Source organism: Apteryx mantelli, chromosome 2 (genome assembly GCF_036417845.1).
Source record: "Apteryx mantelli isolate bAptMan1 chromosome 2, bAptMan1.hap1, whole genome shotgun sequence".
Lineage (NCBI taxonomy): Eukaryota > Metazoa > Chordata > Aves > Apterygiformes > Apterygidae > Apteryx > Apteryx mantelli.
This window is the reverse complement of record NC_089979.1, coordinates 66,615,681-66,636,623: the sequence shown is the minus strand read 5'-3', so window position 1 is coordinate 66,636,623 and position 20,943 is coordinate 66,615,681. Positions and strand designations below refer to the sequence as shown.

The window sequence follows — 20,943 nt, the reverse complement described above, 5'->3', positions numbered from 1 at the left end:
CTCCTGCTGTGAGGAGCCCATCCAAACAGAACTCTTTGAACTGGTCTGTTGTTACTCATGTGTTGTATTATCCAGTTTCATCGTTCCTGGCAAGGCACTGAACTCCTGCAGCTTGCTTCAGGAGAAGGAAAAGAGATGATGAAGCACTTTGTCCAGCTGCTGTGCCGGACATCTCAGACCTACAAATAAGCTTGCCTACCACCAGCTATAGGACTTCCTCAGCCACCAGAGAGAGACCAGTTATACTGGTCAATATATTTGCAAGTCCTCTCTAATCTAGTTAGTAGTCTAGATGAAAAGGAAGCAGGACAGACAGTATGAGAAGATGGGGTGAAAGATTAAAAAAAGCTAAAAGCAAGACAATAGAGCCACGCACTTCTGCACAAAATTTTCTGATGTGTGAAGCCAAATCATTATTTAAAGGACCATGAAGGCAACATAACTGGATCAACCAAAAATAAACCCATGAACACCAGACAGCGTAGCATTTTGCTACATTTGGTAAGGAATATTTTTAGAAACCTAAGCTTGAGCAAACTGCAAAGGACTACACTGACCTGCCTCCAAGTACATATTGGCATACTTTTACTATTTGTGAAGTAATGGAGTAGAATACTAGAGAAAATGAGAAGCAGAGTGCGTGATTTGCAAGCAACCATTAGCATTTCTTTCCTTTATCTTTGAATAGGTACTGTCTCAGGTAGAAAAAGAGTGGGCCATACCTCAAAAAAGAAAAGCCCTGCTCTGCTGCCCTAAAGAGGAAGAGACACTTCATTTTAGAACAAAGAAATTGGATTTTTTTTTTAACATTTGCTTCACTACAGGTTTTTTGGAGGTTTTTCTTGTGATGATGAGGGTGGAATATTTGGCTTTGCTATAATACAGCACATCAAAGCGCTTTTGATGTGAAGTTTACTTAACAGAATCAGTTTTTCCGATGATTGTGTTAATCTTTATAAACCTGAAGGCGATACTGTGCCTTTTAAAAAACTATAGCAGGAAAAGACTTGAGGTTACATATACTCTCAGTGGTGAGAGACATGAGTAGCTGCACTGTTTCCCCTCTTCTTACAACTTTGCCCGTTGTTTGGTGGGCAGCAATGACCGTGGGCCTGACTCTGCTCTCACTTGGAAGGCTCTATTCAAACTGTGCACACTTTCACCAGCCATAAGCACCTACACACATTTTCTCAGGTGAGAGCCACCACAGATTTTGGGGGCCAGGTTACACAGACACTTAGTTGCAGGCAGCACAGGGGCCTTGAGCCCACACAGGAATCAACTCTGATCTCTTAGAAAGGCTCCCAGCTATTAATAGCTATCTTTGAATTTGTATTATTGTGAGCACAAACTCCTGTCCCCTCTTAAATCTTGCAAAACCAGCTTCGCCATCCACTCCTAGTCTTGAAGTATGGCTGTGAAAAAAGTTTCTGTTATGTCTGACTGTTTACCTACAGCATTTGAATGACTTTTTAAGTTCTTTGAATAAAGATAAGAGACAATGTGTACATTTTCCACACCAATAGTGGAACGGTAATAAAATAAACATCAAAGGTAAGCTAGCAAATCATTGCTACTTCACTGCTATTTACAACAAAAGCAGGAAGAGGAAAAAAAACTACCCTTACCATTGGCATCATCTTAGAAAATAAGTTTTGGAAGGAATGATAGCTTTTTCCCATACCCTTAAACACAAACATTGGCACCTACAGCTAATGCAATGCTTTACTGAAAGATCTTGGTTTACATTACATGGAGACAACAACAAGAAGAAACCAAGAGAGGTCTCCCTCCTCTTATTTTTGCCTTTCTGAATTGCCCACTTTTCTGAACTGGTATAGCTTTAGTGAGAAGAGGAAAACATCACACCTAATATCAAAGTTAGCAAGAGTACAACCTAAAGGACAGAAGAACCTCTCATTTTTCAGTATTTACCATTTAAAACCCTTGCAGACTGAAAAAAATGGCAAAGCCTTGAAACATTTTGCAGATGTGTGTGGGAATGTATATTTCTATTCAAGAGAGACCGAGAAATAAAGTAGTGCTGTTTGTTTCTTGTGTTAGTCTTTTAAATTTGCCTTCTTTCATGTTCCTCTCCAACACTCCTTAATAGCCAGACCGCAAGTAGCATAATCTTAACTACAGTGACTATGCATTTTTAAGTATTTATTCTAAAATAATGTCTGATTTAGAAAGACTGCTTTTGGGAAACATGGTGCAATTCAACTCTTACTCCAGGACACAAAATCCAAAGTGTACATAGAAGAAATAAAATATAAGCACTGTGCTAGGTTTCTGCTGATGTTTTTGTTTTGTTATTGTTTTGCAAATGCTAGCGCTACTGCTGTATGAAGTCAAATGGAGTTTTGCAATTGACTTTGAACAGTGAGCAGGATAGGACTGAACAGGGAGTTTTTGGAGAAGCTACTGGCTTCTTGCTCTCTTCATTGTGTTGTTCTGTCCAGCACACTTTTGAAGGAGAAAGAACTTCTGACCTGAAGGAGGTAAGACACTGACAACTGCAAAGCTAAAAACAACCAAACATAAAAATCCAACTAATTTTAATAGAAAGAAGGGTGTGCAAGTAAAATCACTGAGCATTTTTGTCCCAGTTTTAGTGAAAATTTATAGCTCCCTGATAGCAAACAATGCTAAAGCAAAGCCACACACTGGAAGATTTTATTTACAGAGCAACAGTTATAATACAGAGAGATACAAACATGCCTTCTGGAAGAGACCAGTGGCGCTACTATATTCACACTAACGTTCTTAAAACTAAGGTTAAAGTTTTGACTAACTCTTCTGTAGCAAAAGCACACAGCACCGCCTGCTTGCTTACATCTTGCCCCTGCACAGGCTTGTGGTTACGACAGAAGGGAAGAGGGGCCAGGACTGAAATGACTTTGTCAGGCTAAATAAATCATTAGGAATTCACAACTGCGAAGCAGTGTATTATTTTCCAACAGGTTGTTGAGCTGTCACATTACAACTTGTTGCTATATACAGCGCTATTAAAATAAATCACCGCATGTAACAGGTTCTGCTCTGCCACCTATAAGTCACTCTGCATTTTACACCTGGGAGGCGGGCCCTGCCGCGCAGAGTTATGCCGAACTGCAGCTTCATTCGAAATACCCGGGAAGGAGAGGAACCTGGCGGGAGAAAATACAAGCAAGTTTCGTAAAATAACTTTCCAACAAGATCTCGCTGTCATCTCGGCTAATTACGTCTCTGATACGGCTCATTAGCGCATACCCACCTTTGCTACCTTGCTTCTCCACCCACCAACCTTTCAGATCTTTGTCCTGGCTCCGCCTCTCGCCGGCGTTATAATGGGCTGGTCTGAAAGTGGTGGAGAGACACAGAACCACAGGGGAAGAGCGCGATAATGACAGTAACACTAATAACCCTAATAACCCGGCTGCTGCCCGCGCTGCGGCGCTGACGGCCCCGGGCCGCCGGGCAGCACGGGGGGAAGCCGCGCACAGAGCAGCGACCCCGGCACCGCGAAGACCGCCGACCCCTCGCCGCGGCCAGCGCTGGACGGTAACGGCGGCGCCTCGCCCCGAGGAGCGCCGGGCGCGGGGGACGTGGCGAGGGGGGACAGCAGCGGGGCGCGGAGGCGCAGCCGGCGGAGGAGCCGCGTCCCTTCGTCTCGCCTCGCCCCGCGGCCGCTCGTCCTCGGCGCCCCCGCGGCGCGGCAGCGGCCTCCGCGCGGGCGGCGGAGCGGCTCCGCGGCAGCCGCGCGTCGCTGCGCGGAGCTGTCCACGGCGGCGCGGGGGGAGGCCCCGCGCTGAGGGGCGGGGGTCGCCCCCGCGGCCGCGCCGCCCGCCCCCGGGAGCCGCGGGCCGCCGCCGCGCCGCCACCATGAAGCTGGAGGTGTTTTCCCAGCACTACGAGGACAAGCTGAGCGCCGGCAGCGACCACGAAGGCAGCGGCTCCCTGTCGCCGGCGCCGGCCGAGAGCGAGCTGGGCTCGGACGGCGACTGCGCCGCCAACAGCCCGGGCGCCGTGGCTGCGCCCCCGCCGCCGCCCCCCGCCCCGCAGCCGCCGCCGCCGCCGCCGGCCGAGAGCGCCAAGGGGAAGCCCTACACGCGGCGGCCCAAGCCGCCCTACTCCTACATCGCGCTGATCGCCATGGCCATCCGGGACTCGGCCGGCGGCCGCCTGACCCTGGCCGAGATCAACGACTACCTGATGAGCCGCTTCCCCTTCTTCCGCGGCGCCTACACGGGCTGGCGCAACTCCGTGCGCCACAACCTCTCGCTCAACGACTGCTTCGTCAAGGTGCTGCGCGACCCGGCGCGGCCCTGGGGCAAGGACAACTACTGGATGCTCAACCCCAGCAGCGAGTACACCTTCGCCGACGGCGTCTTCCGCCGCCGCCGCAAGCGCCTCAGCCGCGCCGCCCCGCCGCCGCCGCCGCCCGCCCGCCCGCCGCCGCCGCTGCCGCCGCCGCCGCAGGAGGCGGCCGGAGCGGGCGCCGCGTCGCCCGGCGGCTCCCCGCGGTGCTGCTGCGCCTCGTCGCCGTGCAGCTGCGCGCCGGGGCCCGCCAAGGCGGCGGCGGCGGCGGGGGGCGGCGGCGCCAAGTTCTCCAGCTCCTTCGCCATCGAGAGCATCCTGCGGCGGCCGGCGGGGCCCAGCGCCGCCGAGCCGCCCGCGGCGCACGCCCGCCTCCTCTGGCCGCCGCCGCCCGGGCCCCCGCACCTGCTGCCCGGCCCCTTCCCGCTGCTCCCCTACCCGCCTGCCGCGCCGCACCCGGCGGCCGCCCCGCTCGGCGGCGCCGGCGGCCTCCTGCCGCTCTGCGCCTACGGGCTGGGCGAGCCGCCGCTGCTGCTGGCCCCTGGCGAGCCGCCGCCGCCGCCGGAGCGGCCGCGGGCGCCGCTCCTCCCCGCCGCCCTCGCCAAGGGCGCGCGGGGGCCGCCCGCCTCCCCCCTCTTTTGCCCCCTGCGGCTGCCCGGGCCGCTGCAGCCGGCGCCGGGGGGCTCTGCCTCTTACCAGCCGTACCCCGCGGAGACCCCCTTGGCGTAATGGAGACCCCCTCCTCCGCCGCGGGGGGACCGGCCGGGGGAGGCAGGCAGGGGGAAAGGAGGAGGCTCTGGATCCCGCACTTTAACTCCAGAGGCGACCAAAGCCTCCAAGTAAAAGCCTCGGTGACTGTGCCTTAGAGAAATGACAGCGGGTTTAACTTCAACCAAAAAAAAAAAGGAAAAAAAAAAAAGAGGTCGTTTTGAACGTAGCCATGGGCCTCAAGTGCTTCTTACTGTTTGTTGAGACTACTTGACTTCAGCCATTCCCTCGCCTTCTCCTTTCTATCCCCCCCCTTGTCCCGCACCTCCTGCCCGTGTCTCCGCGAGCAGAGCAATGGCAGGGGAGCGGGGCTGCCCCCGCGGAGGTGCGTGGGGGCTGGCAGCCGGGGGCGATGCGCTGTGCACTTGGGAAGGCGGGAAGACGGGGCTGGGGGCGTCTGCGAGGACGAGCAGGGAGAGAGGAGGGGAGGGGATCGGGGGCCGCTGTGGAGCCGTAGGGCTGTCTGTACTGCAAAGCAATGCATCACTGTGCCAAAAGAAACCTTTTTTCCTGTCTGGCAACTAGCATTTCGTAGGAAGGGAGGACATTAAATTATTTATAAAGTAGTGTTTTTAACACGACGAGAGTGCAGCTTTTTTAATTAATTATTGTTCTTGGGGCACGGGGGGGGGGGGGGGGGGACGACGTTCAATGAAATGTCAGGCGTGGTCTCCTGAAAGAGAAGACTGACTTTTTCGTATTTTATTTTTTGTGTTTGTATATAATATATGTGCGCGTGCATTTTATTGAAGCTCAGGCAAAATGGTTTTTTTTTTTTCTTTTTCATTTTGGTTCTTCACCCCACCACCCCACCCCCCAAATAAAAGTTGCCACCCGAATAAACACGGCGATAACGAGAAGCGCGTGTCGTCTGTACTGGAGTAGACGAAACGGGAGCTGGCCGTGGGGCAGCGGCAGGCGCGGGAGCTCCGTGGGGCAGTGACAGGGGAGCCCTGGGACGCCGGGCTGGGCGCTCAGGGCCTCCCTCCGCCGCGGGCTCGGCGCTGCGGCCACAGCCGGGCCTTTCCCCCGTCACCCACGCGCGTGAGCGCGCCTCGCCAGGGCGGGGGGCGGCGAGGCAAACGCTCCTCCTCTCGGAGGGACCCAGCCCGGCCACAGGGCTGCCGCTAGGTCTGCACGCTACTTCTCAGTTCCTCGCCCGAAATCTCTGCTCTGCTGATGTTCAGCCCCGCAGAAAGGCTGGGCACAAGTTAAAAACAATCTGGCCAAACTGGTGGCCAGTTTGCAGCGTGCTCCGCGCATCTGCTTTTTTTTTTTTTTTTTTTCCCCTCCCAAAGGACAAACGTCAAATCGTAATCCTGTTGTCATCTCCCAGTTCAAAGGAAACTCGCTTTGGTACAACCGGATTCTAACTGCTTCTGATTGAAAAGAAGAAAAAAAACTTGCTTACAACTTTAGCAGGAGAAAACTCAGCAGGGTGAAATCTATTAAACTATTTGCAAGTAATAAAAAGTTTGCACAATTGCCTTCTCCCGACAGGTATTACGTTAAGGCTGTTTCGCATTGTCAGGAGTCCATTACACAGCGATCAGGAAAGGCTCAGAAAAAGCAAGTCGGAAAAAGGAAAAGATTATTTTTTAACTGCCGATGGTACTAAATTAGTTTAGTGGCATCCCGGAACTCAGAGAGCTTTTAAAAAAATCACTGAAATGATAATTTGGGTTTTGTTTGTTTTTAATTTAAAAAAAGGAAGAAGGCAGGCGGTTATTTTTCCCCAAGACTTTTATAACCGTAGATCACCCAATATTTAATAAAATGTATGCATTCATTCTATTAAATACAGTGAAATGGAGAATTCGGAGCGCTGGTTGTTTTCTAATTACTCTTATTTTGGATCCTGGACTTTCTCCTTCGTCTCCTTTTCCCTGAGCTTCGGAGTTCAACGATTGAATAGCATCTTACTCGCAAAAATTTTGCAAAACAGCAAAGGTGTGTTCAGAAAGGAAAGCTTCAAACAGAACAATCTGCAGGCGAAAACACCGACTTGTTTCAATAAAGCTCAAGCAGATTTCACGGTGTGTTTAGCTCAAACCATAACATTCATCAGAACATTGCGAGAGATTAGTGACTAATGTATGAAGTAATCCAACCCTTGAAGGAATTGGTTTTTATACACACACACACACACACACACACACACTCATTTAGTATTTCAACATTATTTTGCCTTCAAGGCTCGGTGCAAATATTAATCTGCCTTTCTATAATCTACTCTTTCCTCTAGCTTATATTTTAACATTTCTTTTTATACAAGTCCATACTGTGTGGTGAGTAGGCAACGGCTATCTTTTTGTTTTGTCGATCCTTAGCGGTCATTCCAGGGTATACTAAACGCACCTTGACGGAACGTGGAATTTGTTGTTAAAACCATAAGCGTGTATTTAATAGAATGTATGCAAGCGTGTGTAGGGATGAATGTGTAAGTAAATTGCTATTTAATCGGATGAGGTTCGGACTTTTTACTTTTCGAAAAGGTGCTTTTTTATTAAAAATAACTCAGCATTAAAAAGAAAGCCCCAGCAGCTCGAGACGTGTCTTGTTAAATATTTCTCTTCCATTTAATCTCGATTTCTGAATACGTCGGGATACGTACGTCTATAGTGCAGCATAAGCGGAATTTGTGTGCTGTCGGTCCTTTTCGAGGGCTTGCTCGGATCTTTCCAGCAGGTCTGGAGACTTTGCTAAGACCGCAGGGAAGCGGGGCTGCGGGGCGGGCGGCGGGCAGAGCAAGGCAGGGCGCTTTCCCTGCCGGGCATCGCCCCGCTGGCGGGAGCCTGCTCCGCGGCCGGGCTGCGGGCGTTTTGCTTGCTGAAGCATCGGGGCTTCTCCGTCCCCTCCCATGTAAACATCGGTTCCTCTTTCCATCCCTAAAGAGGAGACAGGGGGCGAATTTCTCCCTGTTGACATTAGAATGGAAATTGTCCCATTCATGGCACTGCTGCAGACTACGCCTGTATTTCTGAGCAAGGCAGTTGGAATGGTTTGCTCCCAAACCAGCGAATTTACGGGGAAAAAAAAAAAAGTAAAAGTGTCTGGGTGTCGGCTGCCGTGCCGCCCGGTGGGCGCCGTAGCGCTAGCTGCTCGCCGGTCCCGCGGAGCCGGTGCAGAGGCGGGGAGGGCCCTGCCGGGAACCCCGCGGCCCGGCCCACCGGCACCGACGGAGGGGGAGGTCAGCTCTGGTGTACAGCTATAAATCCGGGCTGTCAGCTGTGACAGACGGCTGGTGAAACGCAGCACCTGTCCAAACACTTTCCAGCAGCAGGTAATCAGAGAACCGACACTTTACATTTTTGTGTGGAACAAGCAAATTAACCATTTCGCAGACCCTTCCAAAACAGCGAGGTTTGTATGTCTGGGCACTTTGTCTTTCTTAACGTCTAATAAATCAGGATGACAGGAGAGACAACCCTTTCTCCTTTTGATATTTGACACATCAGCAGTAAGCCAATACTTTTGTGCCCTGTTCTTCCAGCCCTACGAGAGCCTACGTTGCCTGGAATATCTGAGGGGTTGTTGGGTGGGTGCAGTTCAGCATGGAAGAGAGATTTTCACTCTCTGAAAAGGCAAAACTCTGATTTCGGTGGTGGAGAAAGTCCTGCTGGAACAGAGTGTGTGAAATTCTGTTCCTTGATGCATGAGAAAACCTGCAAACGTCCCATGCTGACTGCCCCAAACTCACCGCAGTTTATTTGTGCACACAGAGGAAAACCAACCTGAGCCGAGCTGTGCATGAATTCTGGTCCAGTTTGGGCTCTGTTTTTAATTGCATTTTAGGGAAGAGATGTAGCTTTGCAAATAAATATATTCGCTATGTTTTCTAAGACTTTCCATTTAGGAACTGTTGCATCCATCACAGTTTCCAAACATCTGAGTGTGCTTTAAAGAAAAATAGCTACACTTGACAACCAAAATATTTTCATCACATACTCTTTCAGGGCTTCTCCTTGTTGTTTCCCATGCTAGGTACGGATTACAACAGTTACTCATTTGAATAATGTTAATCCTAACCACTTTCCTAAATATCTTAAAATTCTAACCTACTGAGCCACAGAACTGCATAAACTGCTTCTTTGTTAGTTAAGACCAAATGAATACAAAGGAGTATTTTAAGCAAAAGTTTATGTATTTCAAGGATTAATGGATGCCAAACATGAACACGTGGAAGAAACAAGCTTGCAAAAGTGACCTCTGGATAACAGCTGGCACATATTGCTTAGATCCCACACAGCCTCAGAATATAATTTTGTGCCTATTCTCCTTTATAGTGGAGATGAAGAGTTTTGTTTCTTTGCCTTACTCGAGAGATAGCAGTAGGGTAGCCTTTTGATACTGTTATTGTCCTTATCAGATTAATTAATCCCATTTTTCACCAGCCAAATCTGATGGAGTCTGAAATTTGCTTTCAGGTCTTACACCCAGTGACCCATAAAATGAGATCAATAGCTTTTTAGCATACTTAATCCTTACTCAGTAGGAAGGCCACTGAAATTAGTCACATTACCGAAGGGCCACCTCAGCACAGCTAGCTAAGATACCCAGTTCAATGCAAGTCTTCAGTGAAAGCCCCTATGCAAAAGTGCAGCCTTTGGTATAAACTTAATTTCACATTAAATGCTGAGAGGACTGAAAGAGGATGGATGTAATCTTGCTTCAGAAACTTGTCCTGGATCCTTTTTCAAAAGGGTGGTTCTGGTGACAGGACATATCAGGCAAAGATGATCCTTAATAAAAAAGTTTTGCCCTAGTAAAAAGGCATGCACAAAGGGCTCCAATTCAGAGGCCCCTCAACGTTAGCACTGTGCCTGAAGAAGTCAGAGGTGAAACTTCCTGTACAGGAGCAAGAAGGAGAACTATCACAGCCCCAAACAGAAGGGTAGAGCTTGTCAACCAAAGTCCAGATTTTGCATAATTCTTCATGGAGCTGGGGGAGGCGGTTCATCTAATAACAGGCAAGAGAGTCCATTTATTGTGCCAGGCTCTTTGCCTTTTAAGTTCGAGGCAGACATAAAATCAATGTTGAAAACCACCTGCAGCCAATTTCAAGACACTAAAGCTGTGATTTTGGCAAGGGTGATTGTATCCTGTTGCAACTTTGCTGAGTACTGCAGTAGCTCTTTAATAATGAGGTGAATTTGGTTCCATTTCTCATTTGCGTTCTGAAGAGGAAATATTTTTCTCTTGAATAAACCCTCGTGACTCCATTAACACTCTCAGAGGTCTTGAAACCAGCTTCACAAAAGGCACCTATGAAGCCTGATTACCCCATCATAAAATCAGTCAGATGACTAGAAAGAGACCAGCCTTCTCCAGACATTCAAACCAATATTAATTTTTCATTATTCAGGTTATATAGATTTCCAGCTTCAAAAAGACAGTAATTTACATAGTCTCCAGCCCTGCATAAGAGCTAAACATTGTTATTGCCCTCAAGAAGTTTTACCTCAACATATCTGGCTGGACTAGGCCTTTGTCCTCTTTTCCAAAGCCAGAGGGAGTGTATAAGGAAGGACTGAGAGTACGCACTGTCATAATATTTGTGCTCTTGCACCATGATATTGCTTTCTTTGTTATGGCATATTTCAAAGTTTCTGAGCTCTTTCAAGCAGTGTGGCATACTAATAGCCTTCTTTGCTATGGGGAAAAGCAATGTTTCTGTGGGTTCTTTTCTCTCCTTAATAGCAGAGCAGAGAACATTCAAGATGGAACAATACGACTTTCCTCTTCAATACATTTGAGCGGCATGTGGGACATAGGACCAAGAGCAATTAGATAGAAAAGCACACAAGAGAAACAAGAAGGTAGAAATAAGCTGAGTCTTATTTTTCCGAGTTCCACTGTAGTTCTTTCATAGTAATTTCCTGATCATAGCTATTCACTGAGTACGTGTTTATGAGCAGTACATAATGGTTCATAAATGTTTTAATGAGTATTATGTATCTGTTTTACAGTCCAATAGGTTTATTTAGGCTGTGTTTTAACTCCTGCTGTTATTTTAAGGTACGACTACAATACTGGACTAATTCTCCAATAACAACTGACACCCAACTAGTAACTTTTCATAAACAGTGTATTTCATATTATTCTTACTATTACTAAAGTGTTTTTAGTCTGTTTTAAAGAAGCAGTGTTAATGAATATCATGCCAGAGCCAAACTGCACTTAACTAATGGTATTCTGCAGCTCCATGAAAAATCCCAGGGTACCTCACCGGATAGAAAAGACTTGAGCAAGACTTCTTCTGTGAAATTCATTTTACTCTGGCAGAACTTTATCAAGTTACCTGACTTAGAGATCTTAATGTTTCAGCGGAAACCTGAGAGTCTGATTTCCTAACGCTGTATTTTTATCAGTAGTCATTATGACTGACCAGATACAACCTCTACTTGGAATATTTAAGAGTTTAACAACCTTACTTCATAGTTTTGAAAAGATAACTTTCAGTAAGATTTCAGAGGTTGCCTATGGCCTTTTAAAACAGACCTATGACACCAAATAGCTTATTTCATTTCCTTGCACAGCATTTGCTGTTGAAAACTGTGGCACCTCACTATAGAAATAACTTTCTCTAGACTTATAATAAGAATCTGTGAAATTAGGGACAGAAGAGGCTTCTAGAATTGCCTATTTCACTTTCGTTCCAGTGTAGTTTCTTCCAGTTCATTTCTAATAGCTTATGAGGCAAGGCAGTATCTCATAGCCTAGTTTAAAAAATCCCAGGCAAAGAGGAAAAAATCCACAGAAAATACAGTTTTCTTTATGAGAAAGAAATTTAACTGCATTATTGTTTAGTAACTGATTTTTTAGAACTATTTAATATTCCTAAAACACGTGTCTAAAGCAATTCTCTTTCACTGTCAACCAACTGCTATCACTCTGGGTACTTCATACAGCTATCTTCAATACAGTAGTATGCATTCATTACTAATCCTCATCATACAACACTGAAGTTAATTCCTTTCTCTCTCTTTGGCATATACAAGCTTCAATTAGTTGCATGTTATCATCACATTCCCCATTAATCATTTAGCAAAACTGTACAGATGCACAGCAACTTTCTCACTTTTTCCTCATAAGTCAGCCCAGGAAGCCCCCTAGACATTTCTGTTTTTCTCTGAACTTCTCTGGAGTACCTCTTTCTGACTAATCATAAGACACAGCAAATGTATAGCTTTCTACGTCACAATACCTGGAGTCAGATCAGGTTCTTCCCATGCCCCCCAGCCCCTGAAGAGGCAGGTTGAAGAAGGTCAAAGAAGTTACCTTCCAAACCAGCTAGACTAACACATGACAGCAGAGTACACAGACTCCAGTTGCCCAACCCTCTCAGCAATAACAACCAAAAAAACCCCTTCTGTGTAACATTTCAGCAAAGTCTTGTTCAAGCAGAGAAACATCCTTCCCCTTTCATCTCCCTCCTGCTCCTTTATCTTACTTGTCCTTTTCCAAGGCTGTTCTTGAGGAAGCAGAAGCAACTTCTCCCTTGAATCCAGTCTACGAAACAGTGAACACAATAAATAAATAAATAAATAAAAGAACTTGCATTATATACAGGCCATAGACTCTCCTCTGATGCCAGCATCCCTTGCTAAGAAGACTTTGCCCCAAGTCCCTCGCAAATACCGCCTCTCCTTCCAGCCAGACTCTGAATTGGGAAGATAAGAAAGGCATACAGACTGCAAGCTTCTGGCTCAGAGCCCCTAACTGAGCTCTACACAGTCACTCTGAGGAAAAGTTACTGCTGAGACTTTGACCAAACCAAACCAAATGTTTGCCACCATTACTGCCAGTCCCCAAGGAGGTGTGAGCAACTTCTGGGTCTTCTGCAACTAGCAAAATGAGCAGCAGAAACGCTTGTCAGGTCTCCACAAGCACATTCAAGTTTGGATTCTCCTGCTCCTACTCTGCTGCTCCCTGTTTCTTTTGCTCCATATGAATTAGACTGTTTTTGCCCTTTGCTAAGCATAAATGCTCACTCCCCCCCCCAACACAGACCCCATATTGTTCCCAGTGACTGCAAGGAAGATTTCCCTCTGTACATTATCATTTCTGTTCCTGCAGATGGCAAATTCAAATCTAACCAGTTGACCTGATAAGCTCAACATGTACTATGATCTTGTTATAATAATTTCTTCCTCTCCCGCATGAACAACCAGGGCAAGGATTGTCATGCTACCCAAATTGCCTGTAATCAATGCTTGCATCAGTAAAATCAGAATTAGACACTTCTGCTTACTCCTTGTACAGCTGGAATCTGAAGACTAAAAGATTCTGCAACTATCTAAAAAGAAGTTAAAGGCTTACATTCTCACCGTTTGATTTAAATATCAGGGAATTATGCTGGGTTTTCCAAATGGGTGGAGATGACTCCTCAAACCAGGAAACAATGTCTGAAGCAACTAGAAATCAATCATTTCACATGCAGTTTTGTAAGGATTGGTGCCAAAAACCTGTTAGTTGAACAACTATATTGTCTAGCAGAGAAAAGCGTGGAATAAATGGTTCTAGATCTAGCGTTTGCACTAATTAACAGAAGTTGCAGCTTACTGTCTTATTACAAGATACTATATATGCCTTTTTATTTCCAAATCACAATGTGGTATCAGCAATTAGTAATTACACTGAACAGTTTCATATATATTATAATGTTACCTAAAAGAAACCAAATCCTACAGTGAAACAACATCTTAAAGCTAATTGTTCAAAACTAGGACTATTGTACCCATACACCCTTACTTTAGCCCCTTTTAATTCAGTGCACATACCATTATAATGCACTGTTTAAATCACAGGAGCACAGTCTTATTTTTCTTCCTATAGGATTTCTGCAACATCCAATAACTAGTTACTGTGGGAAGGAACCAGTCTTGCGCAATTAAAGGCAAAATTGTTCTTAGGGCCCTGACTTAATTGAAGTCAGGATGCTTATTTCATGTGAGAAAAAGGACCTCTGGAAAAGAATGGATGATTTAATATTTAGGTAGGAGGATTCTAGATGTGCATGAACATAGGGAAACTAGTTACAATCTTTTCAGCCAGCTTGATATCAGGATAGATAGAAATCTGTTATAATTAAGCTGATTTTCTCATTTGGAGTACTTCTGGTCATTAGTTTTTTCAGGAACACAGGTAGTCATTACTTTACCATTCTAATCCATTCAAATATAGGGGACACTGCAATTGAAAGGCAGACTCCTTGTGGTATCATGCAAAACCTGTCATGGTATCTTTTCCGAAACCAGGCTTTTTGTTTTCTGGACAGTCACACACACCTAGAGTTGAGTCTAACTCATTGGTAATAATCTGAGCCTTGGGACCCTTTCCTTTGGCACAGGTCTACTCTTCTTCAGCAGGAACCAGAAACCAGGCTCAGCATGCTGATGTCTACAGGTCTCCCAAATGTGATGAGGTCTGACAAAACTTTACCCTCATCCTCGTATTTGTTCTTATTTGCTTGCAAAACAGGTTAATCACATTGCTTGAGTTCAATTTACTTTGGCCTGTTGCTTTCGTAAGCACCATCCATTGCCTCATCTTCTCTGACACAAGGTCAGTGAGCGGCATCCCAGAGTCCGAGATTCTTCTTGTAGCCCAGATCAATCAGCCATCACTACACAAAATACAGCATATGGGAGCATCACCAGGATTTATGACACTAACAGGAAGACTTTGAATCCATAAACTTATTACTAGAGTCTATTCCTCCATAGGCTACAGTAAGTCATTATTGACTAATGAAATGGCATATACTGCCCTCAGATCAAGCCCACTGCACACACACAGTTTCTACTGATACCAATTACATCCCAGCCCATATACACAACCCATAAAAGCTGGCAAGTAATCAGGAACAACACAAATCAATCATTATATTTCACCATTTTACAACAGGTGTAAGACACCTGAATTGTGTGAATAACATATACCCTCAAAGGGACTGATAGGAATGGATGCATATAATTAAATTTCTTTTATTTATTTGGTAGATTTCCCATTCAGTTGCAAGGACAAACCAGCCAGGAAATACTGAAATTATGTATTTGCATATATTGTTCAGGCAACTTCTCTATTTAGCTTCAAATCACAGTTTCATTTCAGAAAAGACAAACAGAAAGTAGGCAATGCCAAAAAACTAAGGCCCAGATTCTTCAAGGTATATACATACTTACCTGACAGATAGCTCCAGCTGATTTCAGCAGAAGTTCTCATGTACACTCTCTCAGTCATTCAGCTCTTGTTGGGAGTGGCTCAAAACCCAGCAGAGCCAGGAACTAAATGCAAGCAGCTATACATTAATCTTAATTGCTATTCTATAAATAGTCTGGGAAAGAAGGTAATGGGAAATCCCAGCCAAATTGAGCAACCAGAGTCATGAAGGGGTATTTTTTTTGTCCCCTGCATTATTAAAAAGCCAAATAAGTGTACAAATTGGAAGGCTTAAACACTACCAAGGAACTTTGTTTTACACAAGCAACTTGTTTTGGCATAAAGCCAAAAAAAAAATCATAAAGCTCGTTCTTATCTGATAATTTTCTATACATTTTCCTCCTTCTCTGCCCCATTTCTTTAAACTCTCTCTTAATTTTTTTCCAGAGAACCTTAAGACTATGACTGCAGGAAGCTGTGAAGGTCCCATAAGATTCAGGGTGCTGAGCTTGCCATGGGCCAGGCTGCATTCAGTCTTTCTGAGATAAGTAACAAAGCGTGGGTTAAAAAAACAAGCACGCCAGCTTTAGTGCATTAGCAGCCCACAGACTCAGCAAGGTTCTGCCCCCAAAAGGCAGGAAAAGCCTCTCTGTGACACTTCCAGGAGCCCATACAACGCCACCCTTACCATAAGCCTAAGGAGCCCTTTGACTCCAGTGGGAGGTCAAAGCAGTGAGCAACATGCAGACAATTTGCTGGAGAAGGTCTCCCTACCGCATGCCCCCTTGATGGACATAATACTAAAACTCTAAGCCTTCAAAATGCACACTCTTGCCCTTCAGGATGAGTCACAATAGGCAGGAGTTAGTCATTTACCCATTGACAGTAACTCATTCTCCAGCAAAGTAGAGGAAAGTTGCCCTCCTCCCCATAAATGAAGACCAGGATTTGGGGGACAGCAGATTCATGCTTCTCTAACCAAAGCTGCTTCAAAGACAGTCTGCCCAAACCGTACTGACTGCTGCTGCCACCCAGAAAGACAAGCTGTTGTCCACAGCAGCACCTGGAAGAAGTTTAAGAGAGGAGGAGGGAACAACTTAGACTCCTGAAGGTCTTGTTCCAGCTCTGTGTCTGACAGCACATCAGTTGCAAGCCAAGAGGTTTGAAAGTTTCCAACTTAAACGCTCTTATCACTGCATGGAGCTCTGACAGCAATGCCCTGAGGGCTCCCTTCTGCCCATCAATGCACAGATACGTTATCATCATTTTCTATCATGTAAACTCAACTACCGTTCAAGTTACACTGATATGTGATAACTATACAATGATGATCATCCATATCTGGTTGAAAACAGACGTGAGCTCTGAGACATTGCTTGTACAGACTAGAATATTTGCCAATACTTAAATAGAATTTACATAGTTTCATTTAAAGATAATTATAGTGAGAACAAAGTCAAAGCCTAGTTTTTTATAAGGAGAAAAAAAAGATCCTATTTGAGTTTATTAATGTTTGGATCAAAAGTTTCATTTGTTTTATTTTTCAGAGAAATCTGATTAACACTAAGACACATGCCAATGCTCTTCACTTGTGTTTTATATCCTACAGTACCAGTTTTCTTTACTGCCTTCCTGCAAAATCAGGAAACAATTTCAGAAAAAAATAAATATTGCATAAATATCATCTGAGAGAAGTAATATCAATAATGGAGTTCATTTTCAGACCTTTTAATCAATACACAAAGTCTGAACAATACATCTAAATTATTTTACTTACAAACAGAAGTCTTGCAGTTTTTTCTAGCTGCACAAATAAATACGCATTTGTATTCACTTAATGAATAATAAGCTTGTCTTGGTAAGAAACTTAATAATATAGTAGAGAAGACACTAGGTTATTTCTGGTCATATTTGAACTGTGAATGCAAGTCCCATAGCTACAAAGAAATAAAATATTAAACCTGCAAGTGTTGTTTCCCTGATGTAAATTGTACTGTGAAGAATAAAGATTTTATATGAAAAAGGATTCACAGAGCCACTGTCTTGGTTTGCAATCAGATGAAGGTGCACACACTACAGAGACCAGCCTTTTGAAGTAAAAAAGCAAAGCAGCGAGTCTCCTTTCTACACAGTAGTGTGCACCTGCACTGACTACAGTGAAGGTGATGCTGTTTATCACCTTGGGGGCCCATGTATGGCACTTGTACCCAGGAGCTCTGGCAACACTGTCTCATAGACTGTACCTGCACAGGATGCTGAGAGAGCAGGACCAGGGGTAGACAGGTGTCAGACCACCCGCACCATGCCCTGCCAGGAGCATCACCTCCTCCTCCCTGGCTCCTCTGTCATGAGAGAACTCAAACACCCACTGCACAGCTCAGGCATATCTTACCTGGAGCCCATGATTACTTCTGACCCATATAAATCTTTCTTAGACTCATTGGTGGAAAATGCTGTGAAAAGCACTAGGCTAGATTGTGAGAAACATTGTATATCTTTCCATAGGAAGTCATGTGATTCCCAAATCCCCTCAGACACATCCAACTTAAAAATACACCATCCTGTACCAAATAAAAGGTCTAGTTAGCCCAGGGTCCTTTCTCTGACAAAACTATTCCCCATATTGTAGTGAATGTACAACAAAAGGAAAACATATAGTTATAGTCTTGACACATTTTGAACCCATATCAATTTCTTCAGTTCAATTCCACAGTTAGATTTGTGCCACGTGAAGAAGTGTCTCTTGCTATTTCTTTTGAATGTGTCACACAATACTAAAAGAGCTAAGGAGCAACAGATATCAGCAGGGAGAGACTAAACAACCATTCCCCGAGGAAACTTTCTCTCACGATTTTAAAGACCTCTGTCATATCCTCTCTCTGTCATCTCTTTGTTAGGTTGAAGAGTTGTGGTAAATTCATTTTACATCTTTGATCATGCTTGGGAACCCCTTCTAACTTTACTGAACCTCTTTTTGAGATGTAGAGGTGGTAGCAGGCACAAGGGATTAGGGGAGGGAGGAGGATGTCTGGGACAACATATAGCATTCAGGAGCTGGAGATACCATGCATCCATACAGTAACAGAAGATTTTTACTTGATGCTATTGATTTTCCAATTGCTACTAGCAATGGACCTTAAGTTTTCATCAGAACACCAAAGTCTCTCTCCTGTGGGGTAATTGCTGTTTCAGACATATCTGGTGATACTTTTAGCATTTGTTTTGCTATATATCAAAAAGCCAGACATATCCCAGCGTTGTTAGGTCAGCTTGGACCAACCTACGTCGTCAGCATTGGATGTGTGGCCCTGTCTCTTTGCCTTCAAGTGTGCAGCATGGGATTTTCTAGATCATGCAATGCTTGCTGACCTCAGGTCTCCCTGAAGACCATGAAAGCTAGTGTTAACCTCACCCTGCTTCCACTGAGTCATGCAAAAAACCCCTGCAGATGATCCCTCTGCCCCCCAGCCACATCAGGGACATTTCTAGTTGCACAAATCATTCTCCAAACCCTGTCTACCACTTATGTAGGTGGCAGAGGCACCTGCCCTGGCTGAAGACCAACTCCAGTTTTACACAAAAACATTCTGTTCGATTAAGTCATGGATCTGTTCTTCTGACCCTGAAGAGAGACCACAGATGTCTTGATTAAATAACTGGAAAATCCTTCTTTTTAATTATATCAGGCAGAGAAAGATTTCATGGTATAACAGGATGGGACAGAAGCAGCAGAAGCAAGAGCTCTCTTGTCCACCTTGTTTTATAGTAAAGAGTGTCTGAACTCTTCGGGCCTCTTCTACAGCCTTGCTGTAGTCAGAAGATCTCCTCTGATTTTAATAGGTTTTGGCTAGAGCTTTAGTCTTAGTCAGCAAAATCACCAGCTTTAAGGGTGATCTACGTTTTATATAATGATATTCTTCAGGGCAAACCTGCGTGCCCACCACTACTTAGTCTGCTGAGAAAAGCAAGGCTCTGTACTCCTGATTAGCCATAGAGAAGCACACAAGAAAGGCTTTGGAAGAGCTTCCCATTTCATATTTGTATCTGTGAATCAGCCAAAAGCAATTAAAGCAAGGAAAAGCACCTTCAGAAGAACGAAACATCCATCACACCTTTCTCCCTTTCCTCTTAACATCTTCCTTTGTTTAATATTAGCTTCAGTAACAAAAAAGTCATTACAACTTACCCAGGCTACAAGATAGCTTAAATATTAACAAGCATGTAAAGCCACTGGGGGTAAGAGCCTGGAGCCGTATAATAATAAAGCAAGGCTCAGCAAGATTCCATAATTATTTGTTACACAACCCAAGAAGCTAGCTAGAGCATTTCTAAGATTATACACTTCTCGTATATGATGCCTAACCATGCCAGAAGTTACATAAGGCTTTTTATAGCATAATCATTAGTCATTAAAAAGGCAGAACAAAGGGCCATTATGACCACAGGTGGCAATCCAAGAATTAGTTTATTCAGGATCTGATCCAAAGCCCATCACAGTGATTTTCAAACATTTCAACGTGCTTTTGGATTCAGCATTTTCCATGTTGCAGAGTTTCCTTTTGGATTTTTGCGGAGCAAGAGGACTGGAGCTGCTGAGGACTGTGGAAGAAATAAAATCACGGATTTGTTCCTGTCAGAGCTGAGAGCTCAAAGCTGGCGCTGATTTTAATGGTAGTAGCATCTGCTTTGCATCCTCTCAAAAAAAAAAAAAAAAAAAGTTGGCCATCAGCTGAGATTCCCAAATAACGGGTGCAGATGCTTTCTAGGTATTTCAGTTCTGGAAACACTGACCTATTCATCCAGCCCTAGAAGGAGTTGTAGGCTGTACCTCAAACAGTTCAGGTGGGTATACCTATCACCATGCATTTATATGTTAAGACAAATACAAAACACACAACCAGCTATATTGTTATAACAAGAAGATGGCATCTGGAGCATGGAAATACAAATACGGTTCTCAGCTGTGGGCCTGACCCTCTCCATCAAGAAACCCCTTTGAATAGTGAAGACAGTTCACAGCTAAGTGGGACAGTTTATCTGTAAGTTGTGGGTGGGGTCTCACTCTACTTCCCCCCACCCACCCCAGGCTTGTTAAGGGCTGTGGAGAAACAGCAGCTTAGTGGGGAACTGATATAGCTGGAAAATAAAAACAGCATTATCCCATATATAATTTTACACTTTGATATGGAAAATGCAAGTTTCTTGCAAAAAAGGCAATCATATTCAAATTACCCCATCAGCTGGGAATATGTCACATTGGGGCATGAAGCACAGATGATGTGTTAGACACCGTAATGATATGGATGCATGGAGCAGCTTGCTAGCAAGCCCAGAAGGGAAGTACAACTCTTGATTTGGCAAGGAGCAATCTGCAGGATCTGGTTCAAAATCTTACAGTGATAGTGGTTACCATGACATACCCAGAGTCAACATCCTTTACTGAAGCAACAAAGGTGAAATAATACACCTAAGAGAGAATATGACAGAATCACAAGTATCATGGTAAAGGTGGACAAGTCCAACTGTCAACTTTCTTTTCCAATAAGAGGACCCAAGAATCAGGGCCATCAGATGAAGCTAGCGGGGCCCAGGTTCAAAGTAAACAAAATGCAGCTCTTCTTCACACAACAGATTGCAAACCTACAGGACTCCTTGCCAAAGGACATTGCGGGTACAGAAAGCTGCAGTGAGTTTAAGGGGAAACCAGAC

General features: G+C 45.0%; 1 protein-coding gene and 1 long non-coding RNA gene across 2 annotated transcripts; one reads left to right on the top strand and one right to left on the bottom strand.

Annotated features, from left to right (window-relative positions):
• Nucleotides 1–2,652: 2,652 nt before the first annotated feature.
• LOC106482621 (uncharacterized) lies at nt 2,653–3,594 on the bottom strand. The gene is made up of 2 exons (XR_010883583.1): nt 3,260–3,594; nt 2,653–3,152 (listed from the first exon to the last, which is right to left on the bottom strand). It is a non-coding gene; the product is annotated as an uncharacterized lncRNA (long non-coding RNA).
• A 273-nt stretch (nt 3,595–3,867) lies between these two features.
• Nucleotides 3,868–5,351, top strand: FOXQ1 (forkhead box Q1). Its single transcript, XM_067292368.1, has one exon. It carries the CDS (start codon nt 3,868–3,870, stop codon nt 5,029–5,031), a length of 1,164 nt encoding a protein of 387 aa, XP_067148469.1. The 3' UTR covers nt 5,032–5,351.
• The last annotated feature ends 15,592 nt before the right edge of the window (nt 5,352–20,943 follow it).

Coding starts and splice junctions, on each gene's coding strand:
- FOXQ1 (XM_067292368.1), top strand. CDS start 3,868: ATGAAGCTGGAGGTGTTTTCCCAGCACTACGAGGACAAGCTGAGCGCC.